The sequence below is a fragment of the Cibotium barometz genome, chromosome 13 (assembly GCF_041138505.1).
Source record: "Cibotium barometz isolate CiBa-2024 chromosome 13, ASM4113850v1, whole genome shotgun sequence".
NCBI lineage: Eukaryota > Viridiplantae > Streptophyta > Polypodiopsida > Cyatheales > Cibotiaceae > Cibotium > Cibotium barometz.
The window spans coordinates 6,695,221-6,719,504 of record NC_141058.1 but is presented as its reverse complement, the minus strand read 5'-3'; the positions used below and the strand labels follow the sequence as shown (position 1 = coordinate 6,719,504).

Here is a 24,284-nt window from a genome sequence, read left to right as displayed (position 1 = left end):
AGAGTTCAAAGTAAGGCTAAAACCATAACATAATGCTTTTGAGACACTGTTTAACTGGTGTAAACATCCTCAATACCAAGTTATCTTTCAATATCCACATTCCTTTGAGACAGTTTTGATGCTGAAAGTGGCCTTAAGGAGGGCAATGGTGCACATGGATGAGCTTTTACATGCGCCTTAATTGCATAGGGTTGATGTTCAACATTTTTGCTTCTCTTGACATTCTACAACAAATGCAATAGGTTTTCTCACGAGTAGATATTACCAGCAAGGTGAATGATATTATTTCAATATGCATATGCATGGCTTCTTTCCTAACAGGCTTTTCCCATTCGAAGGGGTGGAGGAGGTTTTGAGAATTTAAACAAGGCATCTAATTCTTGGGGAGGGCTTGTTGTGAAGAGGTCTTCCACAGGGGGTGCACGTGCACACACACACACACATCACTCCCAAAGATAGGAGAGGTTTTGGGAGCTCTTCCATGGGGCTGTAGAGAGACACCATGATAGCCCCCTTGTGTGCACACACACATCACTCCCAAAGATAGGAGAGGTTTTGGGAGCTCTTCCATGGGGCTGTAGAGAGACACCATGATAGCCCCCTTATAGCATAGTAACTTCTCTACATTGATTTAAACGTATGGGGCCTTAGGGCCGACGTAAGGGGTGACAAGAAAGCCTTGAGACGCAAGGTTTGGCTATCTAGGTTCGTTTAATTAGAAAAGTGCCGGCCAAATCTACAGCCATCTCCCATTTCACCACCACCACCACCACCACCACCACCATAGCCTCTACCATCATCATGCATGTGTATAACGCCTGGTTGCCACCCCCTGTGGCAGAGCAGACGGCTCTTGAAACGCAGGCATTCTCGGAAGCAGTCCGCAGGCTGCAGCAGGACTGCCAGCCCCCCTCGGGCTTCGCCACTCTCAAGTGGATCTCCGTCGTCAACAAGTAAGCAGTTCCCTTCTGCCCATAATTGTAAATATCTTTAGTTCACCCCGCCCAGCTCTCTGATGTTCTGGTTAGCTTTATGCCCACCAAACAGATCCGTGTCGAACACATCATGTAATCCTTGCTCCTGTTCATTGATAAATCTGATGGATTGCTAAACTGCTGACTCTCTGTAGATTGAAAGTTTGTCTCACATTTTTCTGCTGGGCGCTCATGCTTATGCACATACATACAAAAGTGTTATTTCGAACACTTGTGAGGTTTATCTAGGTGATTCTGCATGGGCCTTGAAGCTACAGGTGGATGTAGAATGGTCATATTGACCTAATGCACACCCACTTCACAGCTGAAGCACTGATATTTACATGAATATGGAAGCTTGAGCTTGGTAGAAGACTTCTTTGCTAGTTGGTGTCTACAACAAGAGAAATAATTTCAGCAAAACCCTGCCCACCGCTATTTTGGAAACCTCAAGTGTCCTGTTTATGGTCTCTATGTGTCCTTGGATGTCGCCTGAGCTGAGTATCTATCACAATAACCTGGCGGGGATGCATCCTACCAATTATGTTTCCCTATCTGTAGCCTCAATAAGGCCTCTGTGTGACGATAGGTGCAATGAAACCTCCCCTGTATCTTATACTACATTGGGGCATCTGGACATGTATGCTTTTTGCTTTCCCAGGCTGTGAGAGGACACCCTCAGCTGACCAATGGCAATCCTTGAAATCTCTCCCGTATCTTTTAGTACTTTGGGAATTTGAAAAGGTATGCCCTCTGCTTTTGCAGGTGATGAGAGGACACCATCAGCTGACCAATGGCAATCCTCGTGGCAATGAAACTATCCTTTGCGACTCTTAAAGTTCTCTTTGTAAAATTGAAGCTTCGTGGGATTCCTCCAATCCTCCTCACCAAGTGTTGGGCCCGAAAAGGGGACCCCATACATTAGTGCCGGTTCTACTATGTATCAGCAAGGGAAAAAACATGCTGTTTTTTAAAAGAAAAAACTTCAATCGTATTTTTTAGAGTGAAAAGGCAGGTGCTTTTTCGCTAAGCATATTTCATGGGGTTTTTCAAAGAAAAAGCTCAAAAACCAAGGAAAGGTACAAGCAAAGAAAAGGCACAATATTAAAAAAATAAAACAAAAAACAAAAGCAAGGGAGGGGCCTAAATTTAAGTACAAAAGGAGGGCCTTACTCATTGGTTTGGCCAGCTTCCAAGAGCGGGATTTGTACTTAAGAGCGTGGGAGAGCGGGCTTTTGCAACACTTCATCTTTGCACTCGTCACATAAGATTTTCCTTGAGCGGTAGTAGATTAGCTTGGGATTTATCATGGCTGATGAAGCACATAGCGATTGTGCGACGGACGAGAATGTTTATCTTGATAACAATCATCAGGATGATGATGTTGTGATGGTCGATGACTTGGTCACTAAAGTGAACTTTGACGCAAGGATGCCTTACTTGAGCTGTAGATTTTGAGCCTTACTAAGACCATTGTTGTTATACAAGTAACATTGGCAAGTTTGATGATTGTACGTGGAGCTGGGACAACATTAGTGGCACCTTCTTTTATTCTAGAGGCCTTTACAGGGGAGAAAGAGCAGAGGATTGAGGAGACAGTTGACTCTTGGCTCCACAGGTGGCGTACACATTTAGAGTTCCATCCTTTCCTTGAGGATAAAAAGATATAGATGGTACATGGGTTCTTGAAGGAAAAGCCCGTACTTAGTGGAAAGAGTTATGAGTGAAAAGCCCACAACGTGGGTAGATCTTGAGTTTGTTTTTTGAGAAGAGTTCATGCAAGCCCGAGGACTAGTATGACATAGTGCCCAAGTTTAAAAGCTTGAAAATGAAGAATATACCTATTGACACCTATTAGCATAAATTTAGAGAGTTGTAGGCTTGGGCAATCCTATTACTGTTCTGGATTCTTTGTGGATGGATTGTGAATAATATTAGCTCCATATCTGGAACAATTGAGGCAAAACATTCAATGATGCCTCCAATATGCTAAAATTTATGATGATATCGTGGTGAAGAAACAACCAAAGAAACCCTAACAACCTGTCAAAATGAGCAGCGGAGATGAGACAAAATACTGAGAGCAGAAAATACAAAAATGCAAGAGAGGAGAAGGCTGTATAAACTCTGCTATATACACCTGAATCCGGCACAAGATTGAGTGGGGGGGAAAGGCCCACATATATATGGGCTGGGGCTGCTGGTCGGCCACTACAAAGTAGGTTGACAACCCTTGGACAAGCCCACGACTAGATAATATCTAGTCAGCCAGCAGCCAGCATGTCGGTTGACAGAAAAAATGGGCCCCACCTACAAGCTGACAGGGAAAAACAACACCCCCACAACTAGGAAAATGGACAATGGGAAAAAATTGGAGAAACTCATATACGGGTGGGCACACCCACAGCATTGGCCCTCACTCCCTACAGTGTAATATGGTACAGACAAGAGATGACTGCTAACATTCCTGGATGTGGAACCAACCCCAGTGAGCTGGAGTGTTGACGATGAAACTGAATCCCGTCAAGTGGGAATAGACTCCGTTGGACACCCACACGCGTAATAGCACAACTTAACATCACAATTTGAAATGGACAACTTAATTACAACTTGAAATTGAAATGAAATGAAATGTTGAAAGATGGACACCAGCACTAGGGCCAGAACGGGCCGACCCCCCCCTCAATATATGATATATTATTGGGAGTATTTAACAAATACAATGCTCCATGGGTTCAATGAACCAGATGATGTCCATGTACAAATGAAAACAGTACCAAACAAAAGGCTCGAAGTAGATGTTCGAAGGAGAGCGACCAGTGGAGTGGTCCAGTCTCTACGGTCCTATGCCTTCACTGGACTCCGCGGAGAGCGCCCCACTGGTGTTCCAGGACCACGCACAAACAGGCGCTCTCGTACTAACGCTTGGCTCTCCTGATCTCAGCACCTTTGGACCGTGGTTCTCCAAGAGCTTGGACTACCCGGCACCGAACGGGTGTTAGCCGTAGAGAAGATCCTTTATCAGATTTACGGTGATTGAAGAGGAGTAAACAACCACAGCTGGCCGGCTCCCCACGTTTGCATGGGGGCGGCCAGCTTCATGGTGTAGTGTGGGTTGGTGGCCATGCACCCACCTCCACACACACTTAAGGGGCTAAGTGTGGCTCGCCACCTTGGCCCATATGTGGGTGCCCCTAATGGGTGCCCACTTTTTAATGAAATGTGAACATACAACCTTATAAAATGAAAGGTTAGAATTAAAACTTATTACACCAACAAGTGCAATACACTTACCACTTGTTCACACGCAACAAAACTCATCAGAAGACAGAGCAAACTTCACGACTCACTGGCAGCAGGCGTCCCCGCTCAGTAAGTGACACGTCAAACAGGCAAACACAAAAATACAAGTCATGCGAAAACAGTTTCAAACATGCAAAACATGAGTGCATGTGCAAATAGTATCATGGACATATCTCCCGTTCATGGGACAAGTACAAAATATCTGTCGGGCACAAAAATGGCACGACATAAAACATAAATCCTGGTCTTCCTATGGAGTGACAGTCCCATAGATAAAACACAGTTCCAGGCACGAGCCTCCCTATGGAGTGACAGTCCCATAGGCAAGACACGGCACAAATACTGGCTCTTCCATGGCGTGACAATCCCATGGATAGAACACAGCCCAGGTCATACACGGGTGGCACCAGTCTGGCTCCCGTCCATACGACACCATCCTGCTAACACACGGGTGGCACCAGTCTGGCTCCCGTCCATGTTTAGCAAAAATACTGGCCTCTTCACATGAGACACCGGCCTGGCCTCAAGTGAACGAGACACAAAACTGGAGATGGACCAAATGGTCGGCCAATTGGTGACATCCCCCCGGGCTTCTAAAGAGTTGTCCTCAACTGAAAAGCCTCAAGATATGCCTGCAACAACTGTGGGTAGTCAACAAAATAATCCTCATTTACCCACTTTGCATCAATAGGCAAATAATTCTTGAACTTCACAAGGTATCTCCTGGAAAGCTTTCTTGCAGGTAGCTTTCGCTCCTTGTGAAAAACAATTTGTTCTGGCTGGAGGATCTCCTCAAGCTCATCAATCTCTGGCGGATCTTCTGTGACAGGCTCGTCAGGATCTGGCCCCACATATTTCCGAAAAAGACTCGCATGAAATGCGTTGTGAATCTTCCAGTGACTAGGTAAAGCAAGTTCATTGATCTTTTGAATTACCTTGAAGGGTCCATAATAGCGAGGAGAAAGCTTAGGATATGATCCTTCTCGTCTTGGCCTCTTCCGAAGCCTAGCCTTCTCAAATTTCAGCAAAACCCAATCACCTTCTTTGACTTGCATGCCCCTTCTATGCTTGCCAGCAGCCATTTTATGCTTATCTTGTGACCTTGCAATGGCTGTCCGCACCTGAGCAAAGGCTACATCCAAGTCACGAACATATTCATCAGGTGCAAAAATCTCATCCTTTGTACGAAGGATGGGTGGCAATACCACTCTGCCATAAATAATCTCAAACGGGGCCTTTCCCGTGGAGGCATGAATCGTATTGTTGTAGGCAAACTCAACAAGTGGAAGATACTTCTCCCATGCAGTCTTTTGATCTGCCACATAACACTTCAACAAATCCAACACGGCTGAATTTGCAGCTTCACTTTGGCGATCCGTTTGGGGATGATAAGCTGATGAAAACTCAAGTTTAGTATCCATGTTATCAAATAAAGCCCTCTAAAAGAGGCTCGTAGTCATGGGATCTCTATCCCCAACAATGGATTTAGGCATACCATGATGCTTGAAAATATTAGCAAGAAAAAGCTTTACCATATGATCAACTTTAATGGTTTTCTTGACGGGCAAGAAATGAGCTTGCTTGCTAAACCTGTCCACAATGGTCCAAATAGCATCATTCCCATGCTGGGATCGAGGCAAGTCCATAATAAAATCCATAGTAATACTTTCCCAAGGTTGCGAGGGAATAGGCAATGGGGCTGAAGCAAACCTGGAGGTTTTTGCCTGTCAAATTTTATCTTTTGTGTGACATGTAGAGGTCTTCGACCGTAGTAATCACAACCTTAGTCTAACTAAACTGCACTTAATGATGTTTAAGAGACAGACAAATATGTGTCAATGCAATGCAGCTATATTAGATGATGAATGCGGTTACAATGAGATCCAAATGGATCTATACTGCTGAATATGCTGCCTATATGCTGAATATTCTGATATGATGAATGAATTTCTGTCCACTATCTTTCCCTTGTCTCCTGGGAAGGAAACGCTGAAGGGATGCTTTGGAACAGATGCTATGCTGACCTGATGATGAAACGCAGATGCTCTCCAACACGGGAAGGTGGATGCTCCATGCGTTTGCAGATCTGATGGGCTGAACTGGACTGAATGCTGATGTGTTTGCTGAAGATGATGCTGATGATGATGCGTTGCTGAATATGCTGATGCGTTGGCTGGATATGCTGCTCCCAAAGCTTCCTGGAGGAGATGCGTTGGAGAACACCCTGCTGAATGCTGCTATGATGAGCTTGAATTGCTGAATGGAGAGGCGCCTATATATATATGGGTGAGGGGGCTGGTCGGCCAGCTTGGCTGCAGTCGGCCAGTACTTGAAATGCTCATAAATACCATAAAATACCATAAATGGTATATAATGCTAGTCGGCTGAAGTAAACATGCTGTCGGCTGCCTATACCATGTCCCAATGCTTGCCTAGATGACTAATGTGATGCTCCAACTCATACCATGTGGTACATGCTGAAAACATTCATTTAAATGCCTGAATAATGCCTGATAAATCCTGATGATGCTAATGATGCTAAAATGATGCCATGTCACTGTACACCTGACTGGTGTGCACGTGACATTCCCCGCTGCTAAACTGTTGCTGGGTGGTATACCTGGCAACCTTCGACTCCTCTGGTGATCCTTCTCCTCCGAACCACTGTCCCCTTCTGTCTTCTGCTCTGTCGGGACTGAGGCCGTCTGCAGGAGTGAAATCCTTTGAGCCAAGACTCCATGTACTGCGGGAACTGAATGGCAAATGCTGCTAAAACTGCTTGGGAATACCTGAGTCACCCCTGACCTGCTTCTGGAAACCTTTCACCTACCATCTCTGTTGTACCTGAAGCTCTGAACCTCCTGAGGCGATGTTGGAGCAAACTTCCGTCTTCTGTGGAAGAGAAACCCCCTGCTGCTGCGAGTTGAAGCCCAAAACTTATGTCCTCCTTTGATGATGGATGTCATTCTTCTAACCCTATATGCTGTGCAAGAATGCAGATGGATGGGTTACTGATGCAGACCTAAGGGAAAATCCCTAAGGGTGGCTTGCAAAATTTTGAGAACTGGGTTTAACTGTGCGGAAGCGATAAAAATGATGTCTGATTGAATGACTGATGAACTGAACATGCTCTAAGGCTGGTTACCCTGTAATGCTCTGATACCAATGTGACATGTGAGGGTCTTCGACCGTAGTAATCACAACCTTAGTCTAACTAAACTGCACTTGCTGAGCTTGATGCTCTGATACCAATGTAACGCGCGGAAGCTCTGAGAGTCTTCTTTCAGCCCTAAACACCACTTAGAACATGCTGATGCAAAATGCAGACAGAAGAGAGAGAGAGAGAGAGCTGGAAATTCAGTATATTCATATGGTACAAAAAGGTAACCTAGATCTACAGCCATAGGCTGCCTTTCATAAAAGGTGGAATACACCAAAACAGTCCTACTCTAAGGACCCACTCCATAAGGGAGTGAATAATCAAATCAATGAGCACATGTGCCCTTTTATAGCCCCTTTGGACTCCAGCAGTCGGCCAGCCGACTGGCATAATTTCTCCATAAATGCAGCGCCGACTAGTCTTCATGCAGCCGACAGCAGTTCCTTGCATCTGACAGCATCAAACGTAGCCGACAGGTCCTCAGCAGTCGGCCAGCCACCTGGTATAATTTCTCCATAAATGCAGCGCCGACTAGTCTTCATGCAGCCGACAGCAGTTCCTTGCATCCGACAGGTCCTTCAAGGTCTTCCAAGTCCTGCTCCAAGTCCAACCTTGGCCAAAACTGCACCACATGCTCCTAAATTCTGGTTCTAGTCATCTTTTCCTTGGCTGCCCCTTCTGGACTAGCTCCAGAGAATGTCCATGGCAATTCTTGCACATGACATCCCCCTTTGCTAAACTTGATGACGGGATTCCAACCTGTTCTTGGCTGACTGTCATCATCCCATTCTGTTTCCTGAACCCCTTTGTCATCCATCCATCTTTGGCAACCCTTTTCACTGAACCCCTTTGTCATCATCCCATTTTGTTCCTTGAACCCCTTTGTCATCCATCCATCTCTGGCAACCCTTTTCACTGAAAACCCGGCCCGGTCTCCAAAACCACTCTGACTCTGAATAAGATCTATGCATCCGTTCCATCCAGTCCCCAATCCGTTCTTGCCCTGACTCTGAACACTGTCTTGGTCTTCATTCCTAAGAAATGAGTCTGGCACTCTCACATCACCCCTTGGAGGATAATCCTCCCTTGGGACCGTTGCCCGAAAACCTCTCTGGCTCACAGGACTGCCATCCCCTCTGGCTTTGTGGAACACCACCAACAAACCTCTTGGGAGCTCTTCCTGATCTTGTGTTCCTTGCCTTGGGCTTTGTACCCGTGCACTTTCCTGTACCTTGGACCTATACATCATCATATGGGACTGAATCAGCGTTTAGCCTTGCTGAGCCTGATGCTCTGATACCAATGTAATGCGCGGAAGCTCTGAGAGTCTTCTTTCAGCCCTAAACACCACTTAGAACATGCTGATGCAAAATGCAGACAGAAGAGAGAGAGAGAGAGAGCTGGAAATTCAGTATATTCATATGGTACAAAAAGGTAACCTAGATCTACAGCCATAGGCTGCCTTTCATAAAAGGTGGAATACACCAAAATAGTCCTACTCTAAGGACCCACTCCATAAGGGAGTGAATAATCAAATCAATGAGAACATGCACCCTTTTATAGCCCCTTTGGACTATTGGAGAGCTGGCCGACTGCTGGTCGGCCAGCCGACTGGCATAATTTCTCCATAAATGTAGTGCCGACTAGTCTTCATGCAGCCGACAGCAGTTCCTTGCATCCGACAGCATCAAACGCAGCCGACAAGTCCTTCAAGGTCTTCCAAGTCCTGCTCCAAGTCCAACCTTGGCCAAAACTGCACCACATGCTCCTAAATTCTGGTTCTAGTCATCTTTTCCTTGGCTGCCCCTTCTGGACTAGCTCCAGAGAATGTCCATGGCAATTCTTGCACATGACTTGTACTTCATCACGTTCATTGATGACTACACTTGGTTTTGTCGGGTGTATGGTTTAAAAGTGAAGTCAGGTGCCTTTGCAGCTTTCAAAGACTTCCGTCCCATGGTTGAAAATGCTTGTGGACACAAGCTTGTCACATTGCGTACAGATCGAGGGGGGAAATATTTGTCAAATGAGTTCACAGCTTACATGCAATTACATGGTATTTCCCATCAGTGTACTACCCCCTATACTCCTCAGCAAAATGGAGTTGCAGAGAGACGTAATCGTACACTTATGGAGATGGCAATATGCATGCTCAAGAGCAAGGATCTGCCCAGTAGTAAGTTTTGGCTTGAGGCGGTTATGTGTGCCAATTATGTGCTTAACTGTTGCTCCATTAAAGCCTTGAAATCTATGACTGCCTATGAGGCATGGAATGGCAGGATTACAGTGGTGACTCGTATGGCATGGAATGGCAGGATTACAGTGGTGACTCGTATGAGAGTCTTTGGGTGTTTGGCATATGTGCATGTGCGTACACAACAAAGACATAAGCTTGGCAATCAAATGCATTTTCATTGGTTATAGTACTGAGAGTAAGGGATAGAGACTCTATGTCCTTAATACAGGCAAGATCATTGTGTCAAGAGATGTTATCTTTGATGAATATGCATCTCAACCACTTGTCTCATGTACTAGACAGCCATCTTGGGCCGGAAGATGTGTTTGATACATTGTTGCCTTTATTCAATTCCAATGTGGATAATGTAGAGCCAGTTTCAGCTCATTTACAGCCACCTATGCCTGCTGAAAATCAGCAAAATCAGTAGCTGAACTTGCCCCAAATTGATCCTGAAATGCCTCAAATTGATCAGGATTCCTTGGGTGATGCATTGGCAGAGGAAGATGCAGATACTAGGAAGTCAAAAACTGTTCCTAGATGGTTGGTAGAGACTTTGCGTGATAGCAAACAGTCTACATTTATGCCAGGTCGTACACGTGCTGCTTCTCGCCATGCATCTTCACATTATGTGGATACAGCTCTTTTGCCACCGCTTGTAACGAGGAACCCATTTCTCATGTTGATGCATTGGAGGATGATAATTGGGTGGCAGCCATGTGTTCGGAGTTGGACTCCATTGACAAAAATGGTACTTGGGAGTTATGTGACTTGCCTCCTGGTAAGTGTGCTATTGGCACAAAATGGGTTTTCAAGCTAAAGCGTAAGCTTGATGGTTCAGTTGATCGCCATAAGGCTTGCTTGGTGGAAGTTGAATTCGTTGCCCTCTTTAGAAGCGTTTGTTGTCAAGGGTTCCAAGGATGTACACACTTTCCCAGTTGCCATTTCTTCACATGGAACAAGTTATTCTTTATTTTTCTTAAAGAAATCTCTTTGATTCATATTCTATTGGTCTTTGATTGCACTAGTTTATGGGATTTACAAAGTAGTTGATATGAAATTTTCATCTATCGCATGCTTTTTTGTTGGTTATGACATTCTAGTTTGTATGTTCTCTATTTTCAGACACATTATGAAAGGCAACGGGATCAAAAGGAGTATCAAAGGGTATGCCCAACGTGACTATGAGGAGACCTTTGCTCCCACTTCACGTATGACTACCATGTGTACTGTTGTTGCATTGGCTGCACACACACAATGGCATGTACATCAGTTGGATGTCAAAACTGCCTTTTTGAATGGTGATTTGCAAGAGGAAGTTTATGTGTCTCAGCCTCCTAGCTTTGTTCAAAAAGGTGCAGAAAGTAAAGTATGCCGTTTACATAAAGCACTTTATGGTCTTAAATAGGCTCCTCGTGCTTGGTACCACAAAATTCATGCATACTTGACTGCCAAAGGGTTTCAGAATAGTTCAGCTGAGAGTACACTTTATGTACGCCACATTGGGAACAATGTTCTCATCCTTATTCTTTATGTGGATGACATGCTCGTCACTGGCCTTGAAGAGGGTGATATTTCAGCTTTTAAAGCTGATTTGCAGCATGCATTTGATGTCACAGACATGGGGCATTTACATTACTATTTGGGCATACAATTTATACCTTTTGAGGGAGGTATCATGTTATCTCAGTGCAGATATGTTGAGCAGCTCCTTGAGCGTTTTCACAACATGACAGATTGTAAACCTGTTTCTACTCCTATGGAACCAGGTCTAAAACTGTCACTTGAGCATGCCTGTGAGCCTTTTGATGTTGCCACCTATCAGCAGGCTGTGGGATGCCTTATCTATTTATGCTCTACTCGTTTGGACATACAATATGCTGTTTCTCAATTGAGCAGATTCATGCATTGTCCGAGCACTATGCATTGGCAAGCGTGTAAGCGTGTCTTTCGCTATCTTAAAGGCACCGCAAACTTTGCCTTGTTTTAAGGCAGTTCTTCTACACTATGCTTGCTTGCATTTACAGACAGTGATTGGGTAGGTTGCTATGACACGCAAGTATCAACCAGTGGTAACTGTTTTCTTCTTGGTGACTCATGCATCTCATGGCTCAGTAAGAAGCAGCCTACAGTGGCCACTTCTAGCTGTGAAGCTGAATACAGGGCAGCCTTTACAGCTATTGTGGAATGTGTTTGGCTACGACGCCTTTTAGCCGATCTTGGTGTTGGGACAGCAGTCCCCTACTACCATTTACACTGACAATCAGAGTGCTTTGGCAGTTGCATGAAACCCAGTATTTCATGCCCGCACAAAGCATATTGAGGTTCACTATCATTATGTCAGAGAAAGGCTCCATGCAGGAGAGATTGACTTGGCTTATGTGTCTACACATGCCAATATAGCAGATGGGTTTACAAAGTCTCTTTCGAGGGAAAAGTTTGAAGCTTTCCGCAAAGCTTTGAGCTTACAGCCTCTACTAGGATAGTCTGCTACACCTTGTCTCCGTTCACACCATTCACTTGAGGGGGGTTTGTTGGTCATGACCACTCCCGGCTAGTTTGGGTGTGAACACAGCTTACTCATGGGCACTTTTTCCCTGTGACTGGACATAGTTTTTTTTCCCGTGTGAATATACTTATGTGTGTTGGGCACTTTACCCTAGGCTATATTTTGTACTCATAGTACTTTTGTACTATCATTATCATAAGAGTACTTTTCAGCAACTAGCTCTGTCACGTGTATTGTTCTAGCTAAGTGTGTGTGTGGTGGTGTATAGGCAAGCTCTCCCCAACCCCAACACTTTCATACCGGTTAAGTTAGATATTGGGGAATAATGGACTGGGAAGCATAAGGGTGGAGTCTCGCATATGTTTTCGTTGCTGAGTTAGATTGTGGTCTTCTAGCTGGATAGTTGGTTGATCACAAGATTGTTTGATTCCAAGGTCTCAGCCTTTTGAGGATGAGCTAGCTGGGAGGGAGGGGAGGAAGAGATTGCCTGACAATATAGTCAGAATATCTCAGGATTGGGGTAGATCACATGGTATATTTCCTTGTGGGAGGTCCATTAGGATGAGACTTGTTGGATGTGTGGACATGTGTGAATTATTTCACTGTTATTCCAATGGTTTACCTGTGGGGCGGACCGTGACATGGGCTGAAGGTGTAGCGCACCAAGATTTAGTTGGGAAAGGATTGATCACCTTGACTTGGCTTTAAAAGTCTTAAGGAAATTTTATATGGTGTGTATCCTAGTGATATGGGATGCTAGGATTTGCAACATGTAGAGTTTCTGGGTGTGTATGTTTTGTAACCTTGCTATGTTTTATCCTTATGGAGGGTAGTTACCCTACGGTAGACAGTTACACAACACTTCACAAGGAAATTGGAAGGGTGATTTGGATGGGGTTGCTAGGATTGGGTGGGTGAATCTTTTACCTAGTTTTGTGCTGACTTATATGATTCCTTGAGAGGGCTATGCTGGGCTGATGGGCATTTCATTCGGTATTGGCAGTAGACAAGCGGGAAGCTCCATTGATTTAGACCAGGACTTAGGGATCATTTCACTTGTTAGAGTGAGAGGTAGTCAGTACTTTTATTGGGAATTGGTGGTTGTTCTAGGATGATAGAGTATGTGTGCCGCATTGTGCTGAGATTTGGGGAGAGATCTCTTATGATTGTCTTGTGATGCTCCTGTAGCAGAAGCAGGTTATCAGGAGATTCGACGGACTTGTGTTTTTTGATCATCCTCAGTCTGATGGGCAGAGAAAGAGAGTTGGATCAGGTTTTGGAGGTTATGCTTTGCGCATACGATTCAAGGCGACCATTTTATTGGGAGAGGTACATTCCTATAGTCGAGTTTGTCTATGGTACTACTGAGCATATGGTTCTGGCAATAGCTAGAATATGTTTGGTAGGAGTTGGGTTAAAACCCTAGATTCCCTTATACTTTGATAGCTTCCCTTAGGTACGCGGATTTACCAGATCCTAGAAAGGATGGGTATTATGTCACAGCTAGCAGATATTTGTTTCGGCCATTTTAATTCCATGAGGAGTTGGAGGATTGAAGGATGGTTTATGTTCTTCAAGGACTTGGAAAGGTTTTGTTGTTTGTCTTGTTCCATGGTCATATGTTGGAGGAACAATGGCTTTGGTATGCTGGTTCCTTGTTACGTGGCTATGTGGATGTCACGTGCACGCTCGTGCCATGGCTAATCCTCAGCATGCACATCATAATCCCTGATTAGGACAACAGTTAAGCTATCATGTAGGACATCATCATCTTTAGTAGCATCATCATCGTCCTCAGCATTAGCATCAATGTCCTCATCATCATCATGAGTATTAGCATCAGTACCATCATCATCATGAGTATTAGCATCAGTACCATCAGCATCATCATCATCATAAGCATCATGGAATGCTTTGGTGACCTGTCGGCGGCCAGCAAGGACGCATGCAGCAGGCGGCTAGGCGCTAGTGTGTCAGTGTAACATGCGTTGCGGAAGCGTGTTCATGATTAATGCTAAGCAAAGAAGATAACGCTAATCCTATGTTTAGCAAAGACACAAAAGAGAAGGAGAGATAGACCTAATCTACTGTATATTGCCAAAACTGTTAGAAGTCATCTCCTGTCTTTATTGAGACACCAGGGCCTCTGTTGTGGGTGTGCCCGCCCTCTTAGGTGTTTTTCTCATTTTTCCTCACTCCCTGTATTTTTTCCCATTTTTTTTCCTATTTTTCTATGGCTTGGGTGGCTGCCCTGTGGTGGTTGGAGTACACAGTTGCTGGCCGACTGATGCTTCAGGTCCACGACTACACCTGTGAGTTGGCCGACTTGATACAACTGGTTGACTGGGTGTTTTCAGCAGGTCGTGGAGATACAGGCCCTGTCGGCTGTCCCTGAAGCAGGCCGACTGCTTCTTTGGGGCCATATAAAATGGCCCCATAGCCCCTTGCCATATTCATCTTGTATCACTTCGGGATCTTGTGTATATAGAGCAGAGTTACACGCCTATCTCTCCCCTTCTCTTGTGCTGTCTATTTTCTGCACTCTACTTGCTCTTGTGGTCTTAGATTTGGTTATCATCTCCGCTGCGTATTTTGACATGGTATCAGAGCCCTAGGCTCTTGATAGATCTTGGGAATGGTGTGAGCAAGAGGGGGACTGTTGCGTTGCTGATTGGTGGATTGTTCGGGACTGTTCGGGAAGAGAAGAAGCAAGAGGACGGCGGGCTGAATTGCTGGACAGCCACTTGCAGGTGTAAGTTTTTTTTTTCCCACACACCCACCCCTTTCAGTTACATCCCCGCAATGGTAGATTCGTTAGAGATGGCTGAGAAGCATGTGAAGATCCCAACACTCCCCACGTTCCCGGTGGACCGTCAGTTGGATGGGAATAATTACGGCATATGGAAGGTTATGATGGAATTTGTGCTGGAGTCATATGACCTTGCTGATTTCATCGTTGTTGGGGTTCCACGGCTGGAAGGAGAGGAAGGGGAGTTGCAGTCAACCAGAAAGGACCGCGAGGCACAGGCACAGTTGTGGGATTGTGTCAACACTAGGATCCGTTCATTTATCTTCCTCAACTGCACACTGCAAGTAATCAATCATGTAAAGCATATGACGCTGGCCAGAGGCATATGGCAGCACTTGGCTTCTCTTTATAATAGGGTATCACCCATGAAGAGGATTTCCTTGAAGTACAGATGCGGGTTATGAACCCTGCAAAGTCGTCGACGATGCGGGAACATATTAACAAGCTGCAGGCCCTTCAGCAAGAAGTCCTTAAGGCTGGGAAGGAGATATTATCAGAAGATATGGTCATCACTTTGCTGTCCCACTTGCCTTCTCAGTATTCCGCTTTCTACTCTTCTTTGATTACTAGTGGTAGGCTCAGTACCATTACATGGGAGGAGCTTGTGCCCATGGTCTTGGACCAGGAGGAACGATTCACGAACCCTCCTCACAGCGGAGGTTCGGAGGCCTTAACTGGCCAACGCTCGAAAGGCCGGAATAACAACAAGGGCAAAGGCAAGGCTTCACCGGAGAAGTCTTCTGAGAAGAAGCTTGACACAGATCGAGAGAAATTGAAGGCCGAGAGGTCTCGCAATGATTGTGGCGAGAAAGGTCACTATTGGAGAAAGTGTCCTAAGCGGACTGGGAAGAGTGCTGATTCTTCAGCCTTAGCTGCAAAGACTCCAGCATTTGTGCACTTAGAGATGATGGACTCAGATGCTTCATTGTCTTCGAGCGAGGAGGCAGCTGGCTTCACCCCTTCCAGGCACATGACTCCTTCTCGAGACTTCTTTTTGGATTTGAAACGGCAGTCAGGCCGCATCTTCATTGGCGACACTCCACCATTCCGATACACAGGGAGGGCCGGATGGAGATTATTCCCGATGGCAAGGGGGGTAAGCATTCCTCCCGTGTTCTCTACGTCCCTGCTCTTGGTTTTCATCTTCTGTCAGTGCATGAAGTATGCAAGACTGGCTTTCGGGTGGAATTTGAGGAGCATTCAGTTGCTCTATGGGACCGTGAGACTGGCCAGGTTGTTTGGGAAGGCGGTGTGGAGAATGGTATCTACAAGCTCTCCGCACTCTCCTCATTGACAGGTTCTCAGGTCGGAGATCTGTGGCACTTTCGGTTTGGCCACTTAAATGTGATGCACTGCGGCGAGCTTTCCGAGACCAGACGGTGGTTGGCTTGCCAGATGTTGGCAGCAGGCAAGGACGTTGCAGTTCTTGCATACGTGGTAAGCAGCACAGGGAATCTTTTCGGAAGCAGGCTTCCAGGCGGGCTTCAAAACCATTGGAGTTGATTCACATTGAGTTGTGTGGACCTCTGTAGACACCATCATTAGGAGGTTCTCTATATTTCATGCTGCTTGTTGATGACTGTTCCAGATTCACATGGGTCTACTTTCTTTCACGGAAGGACCAAGCTTTTTCACGGTTCAAGGATTGGCATGTGATGGTGGAAAAAGAGTCTGGATTGCAGGTAAAGACTCTTAGGGCTGACAAAGGAGGTGAATTCTCTTCGAATGCTTTCGTGAGATTTTGTGCAGATCATGGCATCAAGCGGGAATTGGCCAATACAAGATCGCCTTCCGAGAATGGAGTTGTCGAACGCAAAAATAGGACTGTGGTGGAGATGGCGAGGACGATGCTGGAGCATCGTGATCTTCCTCGTCCACTTTGGGGAGAGACTGTGGCGATGGCTGTCCATACCCTCAACCGGTCTCCAATGACTTCAGTACCTCACATGACTCCGTTTGAGGCATACTTTGGCAGGAAACCTGATGTCTCCCACTTCCGTGTTTTTGGGAGCGATGCGTATGTACATATTCCGAAGAAGCAAAGGGGGAAGCTTGACTCCAAATCCCGTAAGCTTATATTTGTGGGGTATAATTCTCTTTCCAAGGGATATAGATTGTATGATCCAGAGAGGAATCAGATTGTTGTCAGCCGGATGTGGTCTTTGATGAGCATGTTCCAGTTTCCACTGTCGAGGAGCCGCCACTTCTTGGAGATCCAGAGGAGTCTGATGATGATTCCCAGTCTATTGTTCCAGTTGGTCAACCATAGTCAGTACAAGAGGTTGAGCCCGCAGCTGGAGTAGAGCCCCCGCAGCAGCAGGAGGCTCCGCGATCTGCTCGAGTACCCAAGTGGTTGATTGACACCCTTCGGGAGTCAGGTGTCTTGGAGCTTCCCTCCGAGTGGACCATAGAGGACGGCCCTCGAAGATCGCACAGAGTCCGCGACAAAAGCAATTCAGCGGAGCTTCTTCAGGTAAACTATGCTTTGATGTCTCGTATCATGCGGGACAAGGAGCCCACTTCCGTTAAGGAAGCCCTTTCACAAGATACTTGGAGGAAAGCCATGCAGGTGGAACTTGATGCCATTGAGAAGAACAACGCATGGGAGTTGGTACCGAGGCCGTCGAAACGGTCAGTCATTGGTATCAAATGGGTCTTTAAGACCAAATATGCGTTAGATGGGTCGGTGGACAAACACAAAGCTAGACTCGTGGCGAAGGGTTATGCTCAATGGCCAAGCATCGACTACGAGGATACCTTTGTACCGATAGCAAGGATGACCACGATTCGGACCGTTCTTGCCCTTGCTTCTTCTCAGAGGTGGCCTGTGTATCAATTGGATGTAAAATCTGCGTTCCTTAATGGTGACCTGCAGGAGGAGGTGTATGTTGAGCAGTCTCCAAGCTTTGTTGTTCCAGGATCAGAAGGGATGGTTTACAGGTTACGTAAGGCCTTGTATGGTCCTAAACAGGCTCCCAGGGCTGGGAATCAGAAGATTGATTCCTTCTTTGTTCGGATTGGTTTTCAAAGATCGGTTGTAGATCCCAACCTATATCTCTTTCGGGAATGCGGCATGGTTACGATTATCATCCTTTATGTGGATGATCTCATTCTCACCGGCGGTCATGTGGAGCACATTGGCGTGACGAAGGCTGCCTTGTCAAAGGAGTTTGAGATGACCGACCTAGGCTTACTCCACTTCTTTTTGGGATTGGAGATCTGGCAGACCTAGAGGGGGTTTTTCGTCTCTTAGCAGCGATATGTTCATGAGTTGCTTGAGGCCTTTGGGATGGAGAACTGCAAGCCTATTACTTCGTCGATGGACCCAAATACAAAGTTAACTGTTAATGATCCTTGTGAGCCAGTTGATGCCTCGCAGTATCGGAAGTTGGTTGGTTCATTGATCTGGTTATTGAACACCAGATTGGACTTGAGCTTCTCCGTGGGGGCTGTTAAGCTCTTTTATGCAGACGCCATTGAAGTCTCATTGGGACGTAGGATTGTGGATCTTGCGGTATCTGCAGAGTACGAAGGATCTAGGACTCTTTTACACAGGAGGGGATGGAGTCAGACTCCAAGGTTGGAGTGACTCAGATTGGGGAGGAGATCCAGACACGAGGAGATCTACTTTAGGTTACAGTTTTACCCTCGGCTTAGGAGCAGTTTCTTGGAGCAATAAGAGGCAGCCAACTATTGCCCTATCTTCGACAGAGGCAGAGTACCGGGTTGCTTGTGGTGCTACTTGCGAGGTTGTGTGGCTGCGGAGGTTGCTAGGTGAGATTGGGTTTCCACAGAAGGAGCCCACAGTCATCCAGTGTGATAACCAGAGTTGTATAGCTATTGCTTGGAACTTGGTCTTCCATGCCCGGACCAAGCACATAGAGATACAGTATCACTTTGTATGTGCGAAGATCTTGGCTGGTGACATCTTGCTACTTTATTGTTCGATGGAGGACAATGCGGTGGACCTCTTCACGAAGTCTCTACCTTAGGCTATGCTCAGGCGGCACTCCAGCTCCCTAGGGTTGGTTTCACAGCCAGGAGCTGAGAGGGGGTGTTAGAAGTCATCTCTTGTCTTTATTGAGACACGAGGGCCTCTATTGTGGGTGTGCCCGCCCTCGTAGGTGTTTTTCTCATTTTTCCTCACTCCCTGTATTTTTTCCCATTTTTTTTCCTATTTTTCTATGGCTTGGGTGGTTGCCTTGTGGTGGCTGGAGTACACAGTTGCTGGCCGACTGATGCTTCAGGTCCACGACTACACATGTGAGCTGGCCGACAGGGTGTTTTCAGCAGGTCATGGAGATACAGGCCCTGTCGGCTGTCCCTGAAGCAGGCCGACTGCTTCTTTGGGGCCGTATAAAATGGCCCCATAGCCCCTTGCCATATTCATCTTGTATCACTTCGGGATCTTGTGTATATAGAGCAGAGTTACACGCCTATCTCTCTCCTTCTCTTGTGCTGTCTATTTTCTGCACTCTACTTGCTCTTGTGGTCTTAGATTTGGTTATCATCTCCGCTGTGTATTTTGACACTCAAAGATGGCTATTTTCCACGAACCACAAAGATATAGGTACTCTACACTCAATCTTTGCTGCCACGGCTGGAGTAATGGGCACACACCTCTTAGTGATTTCGAGAACCCTTTTTTGGTAGCTATTCGTCCCAATTGCTCCTCGTGACGCCGCGGAACCTTGGTAATTGAAACATGCTATATATACAATGATCTTGCTGATTCACAGCTTCATGATGCATACCAAAGATCCTTGCAACCCTCTACTTGCAATTGAACAAGAGAAGCTCTTGCTGATCCACCACTGTGTCCTTGCTACCTTGCAGACTCTGACAAATGGATCCTCTTGATCTTTGAATGATGATTTTAATGAATCCCTAATGATTCTATTTATAGGAAAAAGGAATGAATTCGTAATCAAGTCGGTTTTGCCTATTTTTCCCACAAAACATTGTCCAATTAGTCATATTTTGTGTCCAAACTAGCCCAAAAGGTGTCCCAACCATTGGGCTATGTCTTGGGCACTTCCGGGAGCTTGTAGGGCTGCAAACTTTGCCCCTGAATCTGCCCATATATTTGCTAATGAGAATATACATGTCTATGAGCATTGGGATGAACGGATGTACATCACATCCCCTTTTGCTAAGCTTGGAGCACTGGGGTAATCCATACACCTTTGCTCCGATTCCGTTCTGGTCCAATTGAAGATTGCATTTCATATCCATCGGCTCAATCCCCAAGCTCTCTGACTTGGTCTTCAAGTTCTTTGGCTTGGTCTTTGGATCTTCTGAAAACTCCGCTGAAACTGTCGAGATGACCTCATCCTCCTCCAAATAGGATTTGGAGAGATCCACCTCCTTGGGAACTATCGGGTTGACCTCATCCTCCTCCTCCAAATAGGATTTGGAAAGATCCACTTGCTCGATCTGTGGTTCTGGTTCTAGTTCTGGTTTGGCTTCTGGCTCTAGCTTTGGCTTTGGTTCTGGTTCTGGCACGTGCATCCCGGGTAATGGCACCTCCTCGGAAACACCTCTTTTTGTGATCACGTCTCCCGAGAACTCGTCTTAGAAGCTCCCTTTTCGTTGGGTAAACGCTCTCGGTCATGGGCTGCTTCACAACCGTAGGTGATTCCTTCTTGGCCTTTGTTGATGCTGCTATGAATTGTGCCCATTTCTCCTTGAGCTGTGTCCATCTTTGCTCGTATAGAAGTGGGCCTTGACGCGCCTCTTCTTGAAGCTCTTCTATGAGTTGTTGCCTAAACCTAGCCCCAACAATGATTTGTTCATACTGAGCATAGCGTTCTTGTTCCCTTTTGTATCGTTCTTCATCTTCCCGCCCCCGACGACTCTGCAAAGTCTTGAGAAAGTCATCGTCCATTGTCTCTGAACTCATGATATTATTTTACTGTTTTTTCTGTTCAAATCAGTCCAAAAACCCTAAATCTAGAGTTCTACATGCTTTCTAAACTCCCTAGGATCATGCTAGGCTGAAAACTAGACTTTCTAGCACTATACTATACTGAAAACGAGCAAAAAGCATGCAAAAACGCAAATTTAACGCAAAAATGCAAACCCTAATCTTGCTTGTAAACCCTAAAACGCAAACCCTAATTCAGCATGCACCAAACATAAGCTAAGGGCTGTCCTAGGATGACCTAAGCTCTGATACAATGTAACATGCGTTGCGGAAGCTTGTTCATGATTAACGCTAAGCAAAGAAGATAACGCTAATCCTATGTTTAGCAAAGACACAAAAGAGAAGGAGAGATAGACCTAATCTACTGTATATTGCCAAAACATGCTATATATACAATGATCTTATTGATTCACAGTTTCATGATGCCAAAGATCCTTGCAACCCTCTACTTGCAATCGAACAAGAGAAGCTCCTGTTGATCCACCACTGTGTCTTTGCTGCCTTGCTGACTCTGACAAATGGATCCTCTTGATCTTTGAATGATGATTCTAATGAATGTCTAATGATCCTATTTATAGGAAAAAGGAATGAATTCGTAATCAAGTCGGTTTTGCCTATTTTTCCCACAAAACATTGGCCAAACAGTCATATTTTGTGTCCAAACTACGCCCAAAAAGTGTCCCAACCATTGGGCTATGTCTTGGGCACTTCCGGGAGCTTGTAGGGCTGCAAAATCTGCTCTAAATCTGCCCATATATTTACTAATGAGAATATACATGTCTATGAGCATTGGGGTGAACGGATGCACATGACAGTCAGCTACTAGCAACAGGGGCAATCATTAAAGGCAGTGCAGCATTTAATACAACAATATTTTGTCCGGCACAGGCCGAGAGCAGTAGTAGTAGTTGGCCGACCAGCCTTTCCAGCATATATATAAACATAAAACCATCATTCAACATAATTTAGCACATTCAGTCTTTCATCATTTTGAAGAAGTAGATTTCAGTAGAAGTCATGTAGAAGGGGCCAAAGGTAGACCAAGGGCCTAAGTCATGTACAGACGTACAGTCACCTTTTTGTACCATATGAATAAAGAAAACTTTGACACCAACTATCTCTCTTTTCTTCTATCTCCTATGTCTTAATCATGTTTAAATCAACTTCTTGTTCTTAATCAGGCTTAGGGCTATGGATCAGTACACCAAGGCTTCTGCGCATGCAACATTGGTATCAAAGCATTTAGGAAGCATAAGTCCCAAGGAGGTGCACAGATTCATCAGAAGAATGCAGGAGGGTAGCATATGGAGTGGTTTGCAAAGTGAAGCTAGAGGAAAGCATTCCCTGAGGGTATGTACTCAGAACCAATACATCATTAAGCTTTCATATCAGCTCCAAAGGCCTAGCAATAGTCATGATCAGTTTCGGCATAGTAGGCATGGGAATAACAGTGGAACAGATACTCAGTTCTTCAGCAAGACTTGGAAGTGGAGATCAGAAGTGGAAGGTGTTCAGACAAAGTGTCAAGTAGAAAGTGTCAGTCAGAGCAGTAAGTCAAGTCAAAGATAGTAGTCCAAGGAGAACGGATGACAAAGTGTCCACCCCGTCATCAAGTTTAGTAGGAGGGGATGTCATGTGCGCCTGTGCCATGGCTAATCTTGAGCATGAACATCATAATCCTTGATTAGGACAACAATTAAGACAACATGTAGGACATCATCATCCTCAGTAGTATCATCATCATCACCCTGAGCATCAACATCAATACCATCATCATCATCATCATCATCATCATCATCAGCATTAGCATCATCATCATCATAAGCATCATGGAAAGGCTTTGGTGACTTGTTGTTGGCAACCATCTGACATCAGTCGGCAACCAGCAAGGACCCAGGCAATAGGCGGCCAGGTGCTAGTGTGTTAGCGAGCAACATGGGCAATCAGTAAAGGTAGCACATCATTTAATACAGCAATATTATGAATATTGTTTGTCTAGCATAGGCCGGCAGCAACAGTAGCTAGCCGACTAGCATATATATAAGCATAACACCATCATTCAACATAATTCAACACATTTAGTCATTCATCATTTTGAAGTAGATATCAATAGAAGTCATGTAGAAGGGGCCAGAGGTCACCCCTAGGGGTAGACCAAGGGCCTAAGTCATGTATAGACATAAAGTCACCTTTTTGTACCATATGAATAAAGAAAACCTTGACACCAACTATCTCTCTCTTCTTCTCTTTCCTTTGTCTTAATCATGTTTAAATTAGAGTTCTACACCCACTATTGGGCATTGATGACGTTAGTGGGGATGTCGTAGTATCTAGTCCATACTATGCATAATGGAGTTGATAGTTATATAGTCCTGTGGGTTGACTACCATGAGTATATAACATGCACGTTCCTAAAAGGTGAATTTGGGCATGTTCCTGGATTCATCTAGGTATATATATTTAAATTAGCATCTTGTTCTTAATTAGGCTTAAGACTGTGGATCAGTACAGCAGGGCTTCCGCGCACGCAACATGATTTGATTAGATAGGTATAAACGTGATTTCGGAGACAATTGATGCAGGTAGTTGGTTTCTCCTTCGTTTATTTCCGTGGGAAGGAATGTTATGTACCTCATAGTCACAAGGGAACGTCGTTCCAAGCTCTTGGAACGGGGGAACGCGTTCCATAGAGATAGCCGTTCCCGTTCCCGTTCCAAAATGGCACCGCAGACCATGTAAGAAATATAAGTGAACTATGTATCATGTAGAACACATCTATGCATTATCATGGCCACTACTGAGATGGTTTGAGGTTCTTTCTTTACTATGCCTCTTCCAAAGCATTTACAGATATATAAAGTAAATTTATAAACACATTTATGCAATGATGTGGCGTTCCCGATTCCGTTCCCTTTTATTCAAGCTTTTCGTTCCCGTTCCAAACAGTCATCCGTTCCCTAAAACGTTCCCGTTCCCTTGTGACTATGATGTACCTATCACTAACCCTAGAGGCTAGGGACTAATCCTGCAAGGATAGGGGAGCCTTGGGATTAGGGAAAGGAGGCGGATTCAGGTGGCTAGGGTTCATATTTAATAAAACCAAGGTTATTGCTATTTATGACTCGACTGTTACTTATAGCAGCAATAAGCACCATATAAGTTCATTGTGGTCTGGACCTTGACCAAGAGGCTTACTCCTGCCATGGACATGGTGGTTCACAGGCGGTCTTGCCGAAGGTCCCTTAGGACAGGCTTTAGTGGTATGAGATGCCAAGGCTTACTGGCTTGGCCTGTTGGAGTGGAACCTTAGCCCCTGGCTCTCGAGGGTGATTTGCGGACGCGAACCTACGGTTGGGTGGTGAGCTTG

At 45.3% G+C, this 24,284-nt stretch overlaps 1 protein-coding gene across 1 annotated transcript in view; it reads left to right on the top strand.

Annotated features, from left to right (window-relative positions):
* Positions 1–536: 536 nt before the first annotated feature.
* LOC147632317 (proteasome activator subunit 4-like) overlaps positions 537–24,284 on the top strand; it is a 121,232-nt gene continuing 97,484 nt past the window's right edge. The window contains exon 1 of the mRNA XM_086807148.1: positions 537–953. Within this exon, the coding sequence (XP_086663274.1) occupies positions 802–953 (152 nt within the window). The 5' untranslated portion in view covers positions 537–801. The remainder of the gene's footprint in view (positions 954–24,284) is intronic.